Genomic DNA, 18,076 nt, shown 5'->3' with positions numbered 1-18,076 from the left:
CAGCCCAATAACAAAAAGCTGGAATGACAGAGCTGTCTAATGACCATTTGGATCCCCAAATAAACGTTCCCTGCACTTGTAAATCACTTTCCTATCAATGTCCCTAGCCTCCTCGAACATCTCTCCCTGCACTAAGATGCTGTGAAATGATTCCTCCCTATCCTTTCCCTGCACTTATAAATAGTTTTTTCTGTTTTTTTTTTCCACAATGAGGTTTTTCCAGTTGCTGTCCCTAGCGCCTTCACACGTCTGTCCCTGCACTCTGAACGCTGGAATACTGTGACATCAAAGGGCTGGCTGGCTGCTGATTTTCTGCATGCAAGGTGATCCCGCCTTCCCAGAGTTCCTTGCTCCATGTCCTCAGTCCTCACACTTGTAGCCGCCATTTTAGGAAAATTGCGATTCGTTACCATGAAGCGCGAGGAAATTAGCATTTGTTGCAAATCAAATTTTTCCTGAAATTCGGATCAAATTCCACTTCGTCAGCTCCAATTCCCTCATCTCTAATGACAACCCTAGGGTTAATCATGCCGACAGAGGCTTTTTAATTTCTGATCTTCATAAAAGCTTAATATATTCTCATACATAGTCTACTTTTATCTGCCTGATTTCCAGCAAAAAGCAGCCAATACATGGCTACATTTAAACAATAGATTCATTTATTGCACTTGCAACCAAAAAGTTCCTAGTAAGGTAGCAGGCAAGGGGCGATTTTTGAAATATCCTGACCAAATCACCCTGGGCCAATAATTGTCCTGTTTACCTAGAAATTTGTGCACTTTGTAACAATTTTTTCTCAGTTTTCTTTTATTATTTTGAGCTTTAATGGAATATCTTCTTGATCAATATTTTTATATAGTTGTCTGAACTTTAATGGTCTGAGCGCTTACATCGATTACTACAGGGAACATAGGATTAATTGTCCAAAATTTTCTGACAATGCTAGGAATATTCAGAGTGCTGCATCCAGGCCGAAAACTATGAGAAATTTTGGCCATGCCTAGTGCAGAGCCTGAAGGGACCCTGCATGACTTCTGTTTGCAGTTGTTTGAATCTCTGTGTTACGCACCATCCCCTCTGGCCCTGCACTAGGCATAACATAATGAAGCCGTTATATTGGCCAGCCATGTAAGGATCAATTTAACCCAAACCAAGAAGCATTGTGATATATATTTTTTTTGCTAGATGGCCATATATTGTAATAAAACTGATGGGTTGTACTGATATTTCCTATAGCAAATTGTTAAATTCTTTGTAAATATGATGTGTGTATGTTGTACTTGTATCGTCTTGCATCGAGACTGTTAAAGCAAGTCCTCAGCCTGTTACACCACATGGAAACAATTTCATCTTTTGGGACTATAATTTAGTTAATAGCCTCTCTGTGTAAATTGGCTAATGTCAGAGTCCTCGAATTTTTCCTCACTTATTAGTTTGCGCGCTCATTTTGGAATATCTTATTACTGTTTTAAAGAAGGTCTGGCTGTTTTAGAGGGAATTTCTCTCTCCTTTTTACATTTTTTTAATTTGTTAAATATTTTATTTGGCCTTATTTTAATGATCCTAAAACTTTTTTTTTTTTACTTACTTATCGCCATGAATTAAGCATGGGATTTTCTATACTTCTGCAATGATTTTTCTATAAGTCACATATTCGCAAAAGTACTTTTTCCATCTAAAATAATGGATCTCAGATGGAAATAGCTAAAACAGCAAAAAATTTGCATAACTGAGCATAATGGATGCTTAAAATACAGGATCCGTTTTTTTTTTTTGTCCTTCTGCCGGATCAGAAGAAATAAAAATGAAACGGTGATGTAAACCTGAACTTACTATGCTGAATAGCTTAGATTATTGTCACCCACTTTCATTGATGTCTTTTCCTGCAGGTATATCAATTATTTTGGAGGATTGTTATCAGGGACCATAAAAATCAGCAGTGACATGTTATCATTACAGTATGTGCTGCTACCCGTTATCCCAGCACTTCAGAATGATGGAGGTAAGTTTCCATAGCATCAATTCTAACTGACAGATCATAGTATAATATAAATTATAATATGCATAGTAAGTAAGAGGGGCTGAGAATTTCCTACCTAGAAAACCGACAATTTCTCATATTACTGTCCATAAATATATGTTATTTCACTAAAGCTACAGAGATCCTCTTTTTATGACTGAATGCCTTTAGAATATATTTCTATTGTTCCATTGAATATTAGAGGGGTTGTCTTAACTGGATAAACCCATCTCAGGACGAAGACGTATTGTGATTAGGGTCTAGTTCCTCCAGCCTTTGTGATCAGATGATATCGCTGGAGAGAAGCCGCATGTGGTGGTCAGAACATGCCGCATCCATGTAATATATGGTCATTGTGACTCCACCAGTGTAGAAGCTGCACTTTGGCATCACTTTGGCATCAATCTAGAAGGAATCTCAATAGGCAATGTAGGCAAATTGTAAATCTTACTGTGGCAGGCGCAGCACTGTGAAGTGCCTTTTGCGCTGTGGCATTAGAAAAATTTTGGTATCTCTGACTTTTAGTCTAACCAGACTGTCTATTACTCTGTAATTCCTCTAGCACTGTTCTATGGAAACAGTAGGTTTAAAGAGCACACCAAATGCTTCAAATAACTTCTTTATATAAAACACTGCCGCCTCAGCAGCAGATAGTCCATGTCCAAAACACGTGTTGGAAAGATATCACGAAATGGCGGTATGCATAAGATGGTGGTTCAACTGTTCAATCTTGTCATTCAACATAAAATGGTGGATATATTTCTCTCTTCAGTATCTGTACTGTCACTTTAAGTTATTTAAGCACTTTATTATCTCTCCGAGAGGTATATCTGAGGTCTAACAGTTCTACTGGCTAAACTGGGTTTGCAGTAACTATTTGCAGATTGATTGAGTATGATCAGGAGCTGGGGGAATTCCCAGACAGGGTGTGTTTGCGGTTGGCTATGATTGGTGAAAACTCTTGCTGTGTGAGAAGCTGGCTGTGATTGGTCTAGACTTTTGCCCAGCAACAACAGATTAACACTATGCTTTCTGTTGTATCTGCTGTGTCACTGAGCTTACCTTACATTACAAAATGAATCTTAAAGGCATATTATCTTTTTCTCCTTCTGTGAACACAAAATATAACAGTTATATGACATCTAAAACATGATGTCACTGTAAATAACTCTGCTTTTGTCTTAAACACATAAACATAGGAACTGTATCAAGGTTATTAGCAGGTTTAGCTGTCTACACATATAGCTATACTAGCAAGCTAGGACAGGTCTTAGCTGGCCAGCTACACTTACTAATAATATAATACTTATATGTAGCTTCTCCTCAGGGGCGTAACTATAATTCATAGGGCCCCATAGCAAAAAAAGGGGGCCCCACTACCTGGTCTAAGAAAATTAAAACAGCAGCATAAGGAGCATTAATAAATGTATGTATAATAGCACAGTATATCAGAAAACTCACATTATAACAAAAAAACACTGTATTTTTATTCCCCCAAAAAAGGTACAATGCTCTTATCTTGCACCTGATGGGTCCCCAAACTTTTGGCCACCATAGCAAATGCTATGGCGGCTATGGCTATAGTTACTGCCATGCTTCTCCATTTATTTCTATGGGAAATAGTTGGGCAACTTTAGATGCCATGTGATGCATCTGTTGTGAAAAGTTACAGCATGCTGCAAATCCTGGCTTCTTTCACAGACAGGACAACCAGTACAATAATGCCTTATCGGCAGTGCTACCAGAATGGATGCCCAGAGCAATGGCAACTTTTCTCCCACAACATTAGGGTACATACACACTCCGCTGGTAGATTTCCCAACAAGTCTGTAGCAAATGCATAGCAAAATCTTATCCATTTTGCGTCTACTGAATTTCCTCTGGAGGTCTATATGGAAAAGCATTTCCACTCCATGTGGATGCACCCTTAGTGCTCCTGGATAGCAGAAGTTAAATCTATTGTGCCAGACTGGTGCAGGGCATCAGCGAATTTCGTCTGGCTGCACGCTCTTTCACATTGGTTGGTTTCCTCCCTTGGGTATAAATGCTATTCTTACTTGAAATAGGTAAAAGCATACATCTATAAATACTTATTCTATTTAGTCTTTAATTTTCAGCCTTTTAGTTTTATTTGCTTCTATTCTCACTTTTTTTCCCCCCAAAAATGACTGTAGAAATTGGACACCCTTGTCATCAACATCTAAGAACAATTTTACCTCACAGACAGCTTTTTTTTTTTTTTTTTTGCGAGGGGCCCCCCAATACTATGCAGTGTTCAGGTACTTTCATAATGCATTTTGCAGTGTTTGTTGAGCGTACAGTACCGTTTTAGGCAGGTGTGAGAAAAATTCTGCAAAGTAAGAATGCTTTGAAAAATAAAAGTGTTAATAGTTTATTTTTTATCAATTAGCACAATGCAAAGTGAATGAATAAAAGAGAAATTTATATCAAATTAATATTTGGGGTGCCCACCCTCTGCCTTCAAAACATCATAAGGTCTTCTAGGTATAGTTGCGCAGAGTTTCTGAAAGCACTCAGCAGGGAAGTTGTTCCAGTCATCTTGGAGAACTAACCACTGATCTTCTGTGGATGTAGGCTTGCTCAAATCCTTCTGTCTCTTGATGTAATTGGATAATATTGAGATCAGGTCTCTGTGAAGGCAATATCATCACTTCCAGGACTTCTTGTTATCCTTTATGCTGAAGATAGTTCTTGATGACATTGGCTGTATGTTTGGGGTTGTCCTGCTGCAGAATACATTTAAATGTATGAAATGTTTGAAAACATTCTTACTGTGCAGTATTTTTTTCACGCATTACTAAAACTTTTGAACAGTACTGTATACATTGAGAGAATTTCCCAACATATACCTCCTACAGAGGCTTACAACGGATGCTACTATATAGCCACACATGTTAAAAAAAAATATGTATGCTGTATGAAACCACCTTTAGGTAGGCAGGTTATTTCCATGGCATTGACTTTGTTCATTCTTCTATATCTATCAGATTGCCCGGGAGGTGGCTGCATGTTTTCATGGCTGGACTATTGGGAAACTAGTCTATTCTGCATGCGGTGCTAAGTTTCTCTGTAATTGTTCCACTATTAATTTCGGCTTACATGGTGCTCATTATGCATTTGTCTTAGGCACATATGTTTCTCATAAATCCTGCCTTCCCTTGACATCTGCTTCCCAGATCCATAGCGTTAGCCTCAACCGTATTAAAGACTCCACCTTGGCCATTGGATGTTGTGCCAGACATTGACTCCCTCTGCTCATTGCCATGTGGAATTGAATACTTTCTAGCATCCAAAATTAGTTTGGAAAAACAAAACCCTAAATGAATATCACCATGCCAAATGTAATCCAAACATATGCAGCTAAGGCTTGTTTCCATACAGCTAGAATATAGGATGAGGGAGCAAGTTCCAGACCTGAGTCACTCCACTTCCCTTGTGGTCCACGCATACCAATCATCTTCATGCAGATGTCAGACATCTGCTTAGTGTTAGCCTAGCATGCAGTTCAGCAGTTGCTTCTTTTTTAATCTCATAGTCATGAACTGATTTGCCATTTAACATCATTTTTTGACTTTTTATTTATATGAGTATTTGCTATTCATGGCTCTGTATTATCTTGGAACCATCCTTACTCCATAACTATTGAATTCATTTGTTATTTTAGTTCAGATATCCTCCCAACTCTCTAACAGGCCATTTTGTTTGGCTAGTTATTGGGGTTGTTTCTAAAAAGTAAAGGAAAGCACCTGCCAAATATTTCTGATGCCGCTTATCTCGGGTAAAAGGAACAGTGTGTCACCTAACTGTAGACAATGGAATTCCTTTATCATGACCCACTGCACCCCATTTTGTGAATTTTAAAAGACCGTGCTACTAAATCTAGACATATGCGTCATTTTTACGCCGTCCTCACCACTAGGGAGTGATGGGCGTCGGGAGAGATTAAGGTGTGAGTGGGGCCATTGAACCTGGCAAATTCACCAACATTTATGCCTGTTTCCAGGAGTAAAGGAGGATTGAGATCTACTCTAGTCAGGGGCTGGAGTAAATTTCAGTCTAGGCGCACAAGATGTGCCTAATTTGCAACAAGGCTTGCACCTCGTCATAAATAAAGTGCAACCTCTAGCAGTGTAAAATGCTGGTCTTTAATAAATGACCTCAATTAGACAAGATTGACTAAAATGCCAAGAATAAGCTTATGTCTCTGATCAACTTTAGAGAAGATCAATAAGGAGGTATGGAGACTTCAAGCAGTGTCTCTAGGGTAGAAATGTGAATAACAGCAGTAAAAATGAAATTGGGTAGCTATGTAAATGGAACATTAGAGGCAGTTTTCTTAAAGGGGTTGGCCGTTTTAAGAAGAGAACTGGATAACACTGGGGATTTGCCTTCAATAAAGAAGTGATCATTACTTACTGGACAGATCCCAGCCAGGCTTTGTTTACCCAGTTGCAGAGGTGATGTCACGTTGATAACACATGACCACTGCAGCCAATCACTGACCTCAGTGATAGACCGAAGAGGTCAGTGATTGGCTTCCGGGGTCATTTGTTGTGAACATGATGTCCTGCTGCATCAGGAATACAGATCCAGCTATAAGAAGCAGAACAACAGCGCAGGATCTGCAAGGTAAGTAATGATCACTTCTTTATTAGAGGCAGGTTGTTCCACCTGCCTAACCTACAGGATCAGTTAACAGGTTGCTATTTTCCATAGATAATAAACTTCCAAACACAAGTCACCTTAAGGTCTCATTGACATGACTATATTACAGGTCCCAGATATACCGTAGTAATATTTAATGATCCCCTCATAGAAATCAATAGGCTTTACCTCCATGTGCCTCCAATTTGATATAAAAACATATGGAGGTTTTTTTTCATGTAGGAAAAATAGTAACATGTTCTGTTGCCTTCCTTAACTTTAGTTCAAGTAGTGCTATCCCGTGTACTACTACTTACTATCAATTTCCCATACCGTAGCAGGCAGAGCGGCCGGCAGCGTAACGTCACTCACTCACGTCACGCTCCTGCTCCGCCTGCTTTATTCATAAAGTGGGAGGAGCATGCGCGGGATGTGAGTGAGTGACGTTACAGCTGCCGGCCGCTCTGTCTGTTACATGAGCTTGATAGTAAGTAGTAGTATGCGGGATAGCACTACTTTAAGAGGTTAAGGATTACAGTTTACATATGAATACTGTTGTGAGCGGCGAGGCCTGGTGTAAGAGTACAGTGACTGCACCGGGCCCTGCCACGATTCCAGCAGTTGCCGGCCTCCAACCACTACTCCCTCCCCCTAAAACATTGCCGTGCTGTGCAGCATTGCAGCCGGTGATGTAACAGTGTTAGCGATGTAAAAAGGGCAGCATTCGCCCCATAAGACGGGGGGAAAAGTGCGTCTTATGGGGCGAAAAATACGGTATGTGCAGTGCTCCAGCCTAGCCCTATTCAATTGACTAAAGCTGAAATGCAATAACAGGCACAGCCTATGGACAAGAGTGGTGCGGTTTTGGAAAAGGGTAGCTCTTTTTCTAACTCCTCTAATTGCTTGTTCTAGAATATATTTCATTAAAAAAAAACTACATTATGACTACACTAAGGCCTGACTTATTTCTGAAGCAATTACATTTTTATAATGTTATATTGACCCAATTTAAGGCCCGATTGTCCCTTGTGCAGGTTACTCGTAACTGTATTCTGCTATTTCCTACTGATGCCGGGAGTGATAATTATTATCTATGTGATCAGTGATTGAAAAATAATGGTGTGAATCACTGTACTGTAATGGTTACAGGAAATTCTCATCCAGTGGAAGAAGTCAAGGCTCCTGGCTTTCTTAGCTACATTTTCAGAGCAGCTTTATGTACTTAGTTCCCACAGAAAATCTGATAAATTCAGAAAATAGCTTCCCCAATACATCAAATGTATTTCTGATTCCTCCAGATTTCCGCTTCCTGACTGTTTTAAGCCACATGTGCACAGGGTCACTAGAATGTTTTATGTAATGGAGCCATAGGTACTCCATCTGATGCTAAATGCTTCTAGGAATATCTCCATCATTAACCCCTTCAGGACCCTGCCATTTTTCACCTCAAGGACCAGGCTATTTTTGGAAAATCTATGTCAGTTTATGTGGTGATAACTTTAAAACGCTTTTACTTATCCAAGCCATTCTGAGATTATTTTCTCTTCACATATTGTACTTCATAAATTTGGGTCAAAATATTTTATTTTTATTTATAAAAAAATTAAAAATTTACCAAAAATTGGGAAAAATTCCCAATTTTCAAAATTTTTATTTCTCTGCTTTTAAAACAGATAGTGATACCTCATAATATAGATATGACTTTACATTTTCCGTATGTCTACTTCATGTTTGGATCATTTTGTAAAATTACATTTTCTTTTTTTTTGGGACGTTAGAAGGCTTAGAAGTTTAGAAGCAAATCTTAAAATTTTCAAAACCCAATTTTTAAGGACCAGTTCAGGTCTGAAGTCACTTTGTGGGGCTTACATAATAGAAACCACCCATAAATGGCCCCATTTAAGAAACTACACCCCTCAATGTATTCAAAACTGGTTTTACAAACCTTGTTAACCATTTAAGGTGTTTTTACGGTGTTCAACTGAGGGGTTAGTTTATGTGATATTTTTATACAGCAGGTTCTTACGGACGCGGCGATACCTAATAGCTATACTCTTTTAGTTATTCAAGTTTTACACAATAACAGCATTTTTTTAACAAAAAAAATGATGTTTTATTGTCTTTATATTCTGAGAGCCATATTTTTTTTATTTTTTGCCGATTGTTTTATGTAGGGGCTCATTTTTTGCAGGATGAGGTGACGGTTTGATTGGTACTATTTTGGGGATAAATCACTGTTTTAATACGTAATAAAAAATGGGGGAAATGTAATACGATTCCAACTAACATATTAAGAAAAAATTATCACACAACTATGCAGTATTGCCTGCCGTACCGACTGGGTCTGGTAGTCCAGATCGGATAATTAGTGCGAATGTGCAAAAAAGCTGGGTAGATGGAATAATTCAATAGGTCTGAGAAGCCCAGTGGCCAGTAACTCACAATAGCTGGAACATGACCAGTCTACAGAATTGACCACAAAACAAAATGCAGAGTATACCGGTCAATAATACTGATTGATGACCAACCCAGCAAAAACAAAAGGTCCTCCAAAGACCTTAATTAACTGCCCCAGCATTTCTGAAACTCCCACATACAGCGTCTAAAAGAGCTCAACGCGTTTCATCAAAGGATTCATCAGGAGCCAATACAAAGAACAAAAGAACATGTGGTGGAGTAAAGTAACAAACGCTGCCACACTGGTGTGGTGTGACAGTGTGTACCGGCACTGTGACAGCCGGTATATATGGGGGAATCAGACACACCCCCAGGAGGAGAGGAGGACATGCAGCCAATGGGGAGGCTGTGGGGAGGAACTTCACTCATTAACCCGCAGTATTGCATAGGGCAGCATGCGATAAGTCCCCCATTCTCCTAACAAGACAAGAGTAAACCAGGATATCATAGGCAGGGAAGGTAAGTAACAGTGGAATAAAAGCAGGGACAGCATTAGGACATGAAAGCAGTGGAGATAAAAAGGAATATCACCGCTGGTATGATGCGCAATTGTCAAAAACACAAAGGGAATGATGTGGTGTACCAAAGGCATTAAAAATATAAACCTACAGGCACCTTATTTCTGAATAAATCTAATAAAGTGCAATTTGTCGGTAATTGCTATGGATTATTGTCAATAAATCCTACTGAACAATACACTATTGAGTTAAAAAAATCTACTGACTCCAGCCCTGGCATCCAATCTCATCAGCAAAGCTGAATATCAAGCTCTGTTACCTAAGTACCCACAATTGGCCTGCTTTTACAGTTTACGCAAAATACATAAGGGCCTACAGCCTCTTAGGGGCAGGCTAATTGTCTCGGGTACCAATAGTCTCACTCATCAGATCAGCAATTATGTTGAGATCATTCTTTGTGCTGCCCCTGCCCTCTTATGTGAGAGATTCAATGGAGATCGTCAACAAACATGACGGCCTCTATGTTGAGGGCGAAACTTTGCTGGCTAGCCTAGACGTAGAGGCCCTCTATAGTTCCATTCCTCACGAGGGGGGCATTGGGGCAGTCCGTTATTTGCTGCAGGAAAGGGAGAGAGAATGTATACCTCATAATGAATTTGTCATTGACCTCCTCATTTTACACCATAACGCCTTTCTTTTTAATCGCCGCTTTTACCACCAGCTCAGGGGCGTGGCCATAGGGAGCCATGTGCGCCATCTTATCCCAATCTGTACCTGGGCTGGTGGAAAAGGAAGTAATTTTTGGGGCAGCATTTGTTTTGTTACTCCACCACGTGTTCTTTGTATTGGCTCCTGATGAATCCTTTGATGAAACGCGTCAAGCTCTTATATACGCTGTATGAAATGCTAGGGCAGTTGGTTTAGGTCTTTGGAGAGCCTTTTTTTTATGTCTGAGTTGGTCATCAGTATTATTGACCGGTATACTCTGCATTTTGTCATGTTCTAGCTATTGTGAGTTACTGGCCACTGGGCTTCTCAGACCTATTGAATTATTCCATCTACCCAGCTTTTTTACACATTTGCACTAATTATACGATCTGGACTACCAGACCCAGTCGGTACGGCAGGCAATACTGCATAGTTGTGTGATGATTTTTTCTTAATATGTTAGTTATAATCGAAATACATTTCCCCCGTTTTTAATTACGTATTAATAAAGTCATTCTTTTAGCGCCTTTACCCTCCGTGATTTATCTATAATTGAGACGTATACCTTTGATATAATTTCAGCAGCATTGAAGTACTATTTTGGGGGGCATGCGCCTTTTTGATCGCTTGGTGTTGCATTTTTTGTTATGTAAGGTGACAAACATTTTTTTGTTTTAGTACAGTTTTTTATTTATTTTTTTCTACAGCGTTCAGGTGAGGGGGTGGATCATGTGATATTTTTTTAGAGCCGGTCGTTACGCACGTGGCAATACCCAAAATGTCTGGTTTTCTTTTTTTTCAAATTTTTTTTTTACAATTTAATGTGTTTTATTTTTGGATTTTTTTTTTTACTTGAAACTTTATTCTTTCTATTATAAAAAAAAATGTAAAATTATTTATTTAACTTTTTTTACTTTTTATTTTTGTCCCACTCTGGGAATTTAACTTTTGGGGTATGATCCCCTCTGTAATGCATTACAATAAAACCTATATTGTAATGCATTGGCTGTCAGCTTTTATGCTGGCAGCCTGCCTGTGAGACCCAACCTAAGGGCTGGATGTCACAGGTTTCCGTAGAAGGCAAGGTCCGATGCCTATGCACGGGGGCCCGATGGGGAAGCGAAGAGCACCGGTCAGCTTTGACCGCGGCATACAAAGGGATAACACGCTGGCATCAGTGTTTTCACCGATGTCAGTGTATGCAGCAGGGGCCCGGCTGTCAGTGACTGCAGGGTCCGTGCCGCTGATCGGGCAGGCGCATCTGCCCGATCAGCCCGCTGTACATTTACAGTGCTGGTCCTTAAGTCACATCCACCAGCGCCGTACATGTACAGCAAGGGTCCTTAAGGGGTTAAAGGTGCCCATACATGCGCAAAAAAACAAATCCGCAAAAAATACGGATGACGTCCGTATGCATTCTGTATTTTGTGGAACAGAACAGCTGCCCCCTAATAGAAAAGTCCTATCCTTGTCCATAATGCAGACAATAGGACATGTACAATTTTTTTGCGGAACGGACATACGGAAACGGAATGCACACAAAGTAACTTCCGGTTTCTTTTTGCGGACCCATTGAAATGAATGGTTCCGAATATGGTCCACAAAAAAATGGAACGGAAAGAAAATACATTCGTGTGCATGAGCCCTAAAGTTGATCGGAAGCACAAACAAAATGTTCGCTGGATGATACAAACGTTTTAGCTGACCGGATGACAGACCAGCATTGTCTAGAAGGAAGTTGTCTGTGTTGTGAAATTTTTGTCTGATGAGAGATTTTTCGTTCAAAGAAAGATCATGGGCAAAAGATGTTTCTTTGAAAGAACCTACCCAGAAAGATCTTTCATCCATCTCCCAGTTTCGTTGAACGTGTACGACCAATTTGAACAACTGTAATGGCCAATATGGACTAAAAAGTGTATGGCTGCATCTGCAAAGAGATTGTTCACTAGGTATTTGTTTCTTCAATGGCTGTTCAACCATCAAACAACTTCAGCTGCTGCTGATCAGACATGACCTTCACAACTGTATATCCACTGGGAACATCTTAGTCACTTTGCCCACCGAGATGGCCTTGTTTGAACCCAGATCCGTCCATTATGTATTCCTGCATCCGATCTATATGCAGCCAATATCTTCTCATATGTTTGCCATCTGCAGCAATAAACCAGTGTTATTTCACTTGTGTCATAGTCATTCCTTCACTCTGCTGTATCAGTCCAGCACATTCCTGTCCATGCCACATAAAATAACAGGAATGCCAGGGATTGTCTGTCTCTGCCTACAGTACAGTAAATCTCCATTCCATTGATAATGTTTTTGCCATTCTCTTCCTCAGGATATTGCCCCTTTCTGAAGATCTACCAATCCATGCAGCTCGTCTACACCTCAGGAATTTAGTAAGATTCATTTCTGTATCTTGGTACTGTGCAGTGTATAATACCACCCAGGACTAACGCTCCCTGTCTTGTCTCTAGCTTAAGTCAAGGGGATGGCACTAATAAGAAGCGCCAGCTGTGTATTAGCTTGGAGCCTGCCTTGCTTCTTAAAGGTGATATCATGGTATGTTTGAGTCACGCTATGTATTGTGGGATGTATGGTTACGGATAATTTAGGCTCTGTTCACATGTGCGTTGGAGAATCCGTCACAGAAAAGAATAGCATAGCATTCAGCACTTTTCTCCTGGCACAATAGACAACATGACAAAGACAATGGACCCTATTATAAGTCAGTGGGAGCCATCAAGCACCATCGAACTCCATCGAGTAACAGATCCATGGACCCTTCTTCCTCCCTCTTTGTCTCCCCATGACAGGTTGAGTTCCTTTTGTCATATCCTATGACAGAGTGGATAAACTGAATTCATAACCCGTACATCTTATTAGTGATGGGGTTTTCTGAGATCTAATCATTTGTATTCATTATATACAGGTGAAATGCTATCATAAGCGCTGCGAGCCTCACGAGAGGGAAGTCTTGTTCAGACTTCAGTTCCATACATGTACGATTCACACCACTCATCTCTGCTTCAGTAAAGACCAGCTGGACTGCGCCTGTACAGGTGAGAAGTGGCACCTAACATCCCGTTGATATGGCTGTATACAGGGGCGTAGCTAATGGCTCATGAGACCTGGTGCAAGAGTTCAGCTTGGGGACCCCCTTCCCTTAGTGCCTTGTGGCTAGGGGCAGGAAGCACAAGGCCTTCGTGCTGCCCGAGGCAAACATTTAAACGGCACCCCCTTGAGCCAGAGGTGTAACTTGACCAGCATGCACTTTCTATAATACTGGTGTCTTCTTATGCACCACAAATCTTTGGGACCTACAGGCTCCTGGGCCCGGTAGCGACTGTTACCTCTGCACCCCCTATAGCTACGCCCCTGGATGTATACCATCTCTTAAAGGGAACCTGTTATAAGTTTTGACAATGCTAAGGTGCTGACAGCAGTAGATATGGGAGAGCAGTCCAAACATACCTTTTTGTGGAGCTTTTATTATCAGGAGTAGTGAGAACATGAACCTTTATTCTGCTAGATTCTGCTGCTCAGGTGCAATGGAGGTGGGGCTTCATTATGAAGTAAATTTCTGCATTGAGCTGCTTCACAGACAATCCCTTCTGCTCTCGGTGACAACTGTAGTGGTCTCCTGGTTGGATACTACAGCTGTCAACTAGACCAGGGAGGAGGGGGGTTCTTAGGCAGTTGATTGCAGAGAGCAGATGAAACTTCCAGGTGATTCTGCACTTCCAGTGCACTTGTTGGAGCAGAACCTGGCAGAATAAAAGTACATATTCTTACTATTCCTGATAATAAAAACTCTAAAAAAGGTATTGTGGCTATCGCCTAAACTGATTTTAACCCCTTGTCTACTGAAACGGTCCGTTACAGGTATGTTTTTACTGCTCTCTCCGGCTGCTACCTAGTGCTGCCCTTTAAAAATGAACCTCTGATTCTTCATTAAAAAAATCACATGAAATACTGAATGCAAAGTTAAAATACCTGGTATACTTGTTTTTCATCTTTCTGCTGCGGTTCCTCCAATTCTGTCGCCTCTTCATTTAGGTAAGTCCCTTGCACTGGGTTCTGGCTGAGTCTGCATAACCCAGTCAAAGAACCTGCAGGGAAGAAACAGGATGGACACGGTGTCATGACCAGTGCAGGTCCATCCGACAACAGGGGCCTGTATCTCAACATTTAATATGAAACGTTTATGGAGCACCAGAAGGGCGCTTTAAAGGGAACCTTTCACCTCCCAAAAACATCCCAAGCCGGCAGCAGTACCTGAGAGTAGCCAGCAGTGTGTTTGTAATGATCATTTTCTTCCTGCAGGCAGATGAAGCAAAAGCTGTAAAAAAGTTCTTTAATCCCCTGCCCGGCGCGCTTCTCTAGTCAGGCTTAAAGTCAAGGGGGCAGCGGCCTCCTTGCTTTGTCACGGTAACCACGCCCCCTTTCCTGCCCATTCGCTGTGACTGACAGCCGGCAGTTTGGCAAAGCCAGTCGAACTGTGGTGTATAAGCGCTGTCAATCACAGCGAAGGGGCAAGGAAGGGGGTATGGTTACAGTGACTTGAAGCAAGGACACCGCTGCCCCCTTGACTTCAAGCCTGACTAGAGAAGTGCGGCGGACAGGGGATTAAAGAACGTTTTTAGAGCTTTTGCTTCATCTGCCTGCAGGAAGAAAATGATCGTTACAAACACGCTGCTGGCTACTCTCAGGTACTGCTGCCGGCTTGGGATGTTTTTTGGAGGTGACAGGTTCCCTTTAAATAATTTCTTCCAAAAGTGGGTTCCACAGAAATTTGTGGTTCTAGGGCGAGGTCTCAGGGCTCTGGGGCATATAAAAAAAAAAAATTATGTTTAAAGCAACTGTCCCAGTACCTCAATCTCAGCCTCTAAACTTCTCCACAGCCCACGCCCTCTGCTTGCGTGTGGCAACTATAGTGTCTAACCAGGAGACTGCTACACCCAACACTCACAGCAGAGGGGAGGGACTCTGGAGCGGATCATACACTGAGTCTGCAGTACTGGAGGCCTGCCCCAATGCACGTCCAGTCCACTTGTGGGAGCAGCACCAGCGGGATTCAGATTTCTTTTTTCCAGCACTACAAGCTGGGAAAGAGGGATGTTTTACATATCTCCCAACTTTTGAAAATTGCAAAGAGGAAAAATATGTGCAATGCATATCACGGCAGTTTTTTTACATACCAGGCCACGCCTCTAACTCCACGCAATGCATAATTACTGACTCCGTCACAACCGCAGCAGCTGGGGATCGGTTAGGTTAGTATAAGTTTCTTTATTTGTTTACAGCAGATGGAGCCCCTGGGACAATTTTCTTCTTGTGCTTCACTGTCCATATAAATATTAGCACATAAATCATCAGATTGTAGATATTCTAAGGTCCAGATTGCACCAAATAATGATGTTATGGTCTAATATACAGGTAGAAACCATACAGATAGTTTAGTAAGGAGCAATTTAGTAAACTTATTAATGCACATTTATGCATTAATTCCCCAGGTCAAAAAGAGGGACATTTATGGATAAAAGAGGGACAGAGGGACTTGGGTCCAAAAGATGGGACTGTCCATCCAAAAGAGGGACACTTGGGAGGCATGGTATTACCTCCTGTACCTTTGTCTGTCAGCAGTTTTGCATTAACAAATCTGCTGACAGGCTCCCTTTAAAAGGAACCTGTCACCATGAAAATGTACATTAATCTGCAGGCAGTGTGTTATAGAGCAGGAGGAGCTGAGCAGATTGATATATAGTTTTGTGTGAAAAGGTTAAGTATAACTTGTATTTTATACATTTAAATTCCCGCTCATTCTGGGCTTTGAAGTCAAGGAGACGGTCCTATCAGTGATTGACAGCCTTCCCTCTATGACTGTGTACAGAGATAGCTGTCAATCACTGATAGGACCGCCTCCTTGACTTCAAAGCCCAGAAAGAGCAGAGAAATACATATAAGTGAATAAATATAAGTGAAATACAAGTTATACTGAATATTTTCCCACAAAACTATATATCAATCTACTCAGCTCCTCCTGCTCTATAACATGCTGCTTTCATCTCAGATACCATGTTCAACCTGACAGGTTCCCTTTAATAAATAGTAGTGGGATTATTCCATGGAATAGGTTTCCACATAGGCCTCATTGACATTTGCACCTCTTTAGACCCACTGGTTTTGGTCCTGATACTGAATACTAAAGTACGTTAGTGTGAAGCCGAGAGTTTTAAGATCAACAACTTAATAAACCGTTGGCCATTTCTGTAATCCTGAAGTTAACTGTGTTTACAAAGGGATATCCTTAAAATGGAACGCAGACTTCCGAAGAGAGGATGTGGATCAGTGACAACTGCGGGATGTGAGCTGGATACCGCTATGTTTTGCAACCTCATATGGAGAATTATATTAGATAGACAAAACTGCTGTAGTGGTTGGGATTATTAAAGTCTATCTACTGCAGTATTGTACTGCAGCTGAGATATGGGGAGATGTTTGTTTAGCAATCCCTGTGATTTCCTGATAGCTTTCTACTGATCTTCTTGGTATGGTATGACAGCACATTCCTGAGTGGTCCTCTCCCATATAATTAATGACTGCCATTTATTTTCCAAGATGACAGATTTCCAGATGATGCAGTGGTAGAATTTATATTTTCCTCTGGACAAGACAAAGTTAAAGGTAAGGATACCTCTTAGTCATAGTGTCTGTTTCCATTTGTTCCTTCTTGGTTCCAGACATGCACATGTCCTTCCTGTATAGATGACTTCATCATATATGATTACACTATGGAAGCCCCCAATATTTCTTTATGATCAACTAAGTAGCATTTCTAAAAACATCTGTCTCCCACCTCCTCACCACTTAGATGTCTGTCTGCCTTCCAACTCCCTCCTTTGTTTCTCTATCTCCCACATTAAAGGGCGAGAGGTTTTCCGCAAAGACCCCAGTGTTACAGTGGATTACGACATCACAGATCCACTTGTCCGTTATGACTCCTATGAGAACCTCAACATAAACCATGAGGACACTCTGGAGGGTGAGTGCACCGCATGTCATATGGAACAGCTGGGCCAAATAAGTGTTTAATGTGAAGGTCAGAGGTCTCATTATTCCATGTCACTTGTAGATATTATCTCGGGGGAGCAAGGCGACATGGATTAGTCACTTCCTTTGTAAGAGTTTGCACTGAAAACATTCCCATAGACTGCTTTACATGATAGTTCTGGTTAATATTAGTGACGTAAAACTGCTGTGGGTTTTCGTTAGACTAATGGGTCCAAGATTTTTATGTATGTGAGACAAGTCAATGACTCGATGACTGGACAAGATTATTGAGTACAGAGGAAAAACCGGAGGTTAATAGATCAATCTTGAGGCATAGCTTGAAGTTTCTAGGCCTGATGGACAACCTGTACTATGGCCTCCTATATATCACATGGTATCTGTCCAGGACAATCTGCATCACATGCAACCTCTGCCTCCTATATGTAAGCTACTGATGTCAGAAACTTATTTTACAAGAAATATATACATTAGCAGTTTCATGTAACTATCATGTATTCCATGTAAATAGGTTCTCTACCCAAAAGAGAACTATATCATATATGTGATATATTTCTAAATCAGATATTAGAGTGGAGGCCTCATTTCTGCAGTTAGAAATTTTTCAGTTTTGTTTTGATGGACATTTTTCGCAGGACAAGAGGAAGTGTCACCGTATTGGTGATTTGCCTTAAAAACGGATCCTTTTGTCAGCATGTTC

General features: G+C 40.9%; 1 protein-coding gene across 3 annotated transcripts in view; it reads left to right on the top strand.

Annotated features, from left to right (window-relative positions):
- TNS2 (tensin 2) overlaps window positions 1-18,076 on the top strand; it is a 175,443-nt gene that overhangs the window by 132,224 nt on the left and 25,143 nt on the right. For all 3 annotated transcript variants that reach the window (XM_044287578.1, XM_044287580.1, XM_044287579.1), the window contains exons 12-17: window positions 1,890-2,002; window positions 12,644-12,704; window positions 12,783-12,867; window positions 13,238-13,367; window positions 16,927-16,992; window positions 17,234-17,350. In XM_044287578.1, coding sequence (XP_044143513.1) covers window positions 1,890-2,002; window positions 12,644-12,704; window positions 12,783-12,867; window positions 13,238-13,367; window positions 16,927-16,992; window positions 17,234-17,350 — 572 coding nt within the window. The remainder of the gene's footprint in view (window positions 1-1,889; window positions 2,003-12,643; window positions 12,705-12,782; window positions 12,868-13,237; window positions 13,368-16,926; window positions 16,993-17,233; window positions 17,351-18,076) is intronic.

This window comes from Bufo gargarizans, chromosome 3 (assembly GCF_014858855.1).
Source record: "Bufo gargarizans isolate SCDJY-AF-19 chromosome 3, ASM1485885v1, whole genome shotgun sequence".
In the NCBI taxonomy this organism is placed as follows: Eukaryota; Metazoa; Chordata; class Amphibia; order Anura; family Bufonidae; genus Bufo; species Bufo gargarizans.
This window is presented reverse-complemented; position numbering and strand designations above follow the sequence as displayed.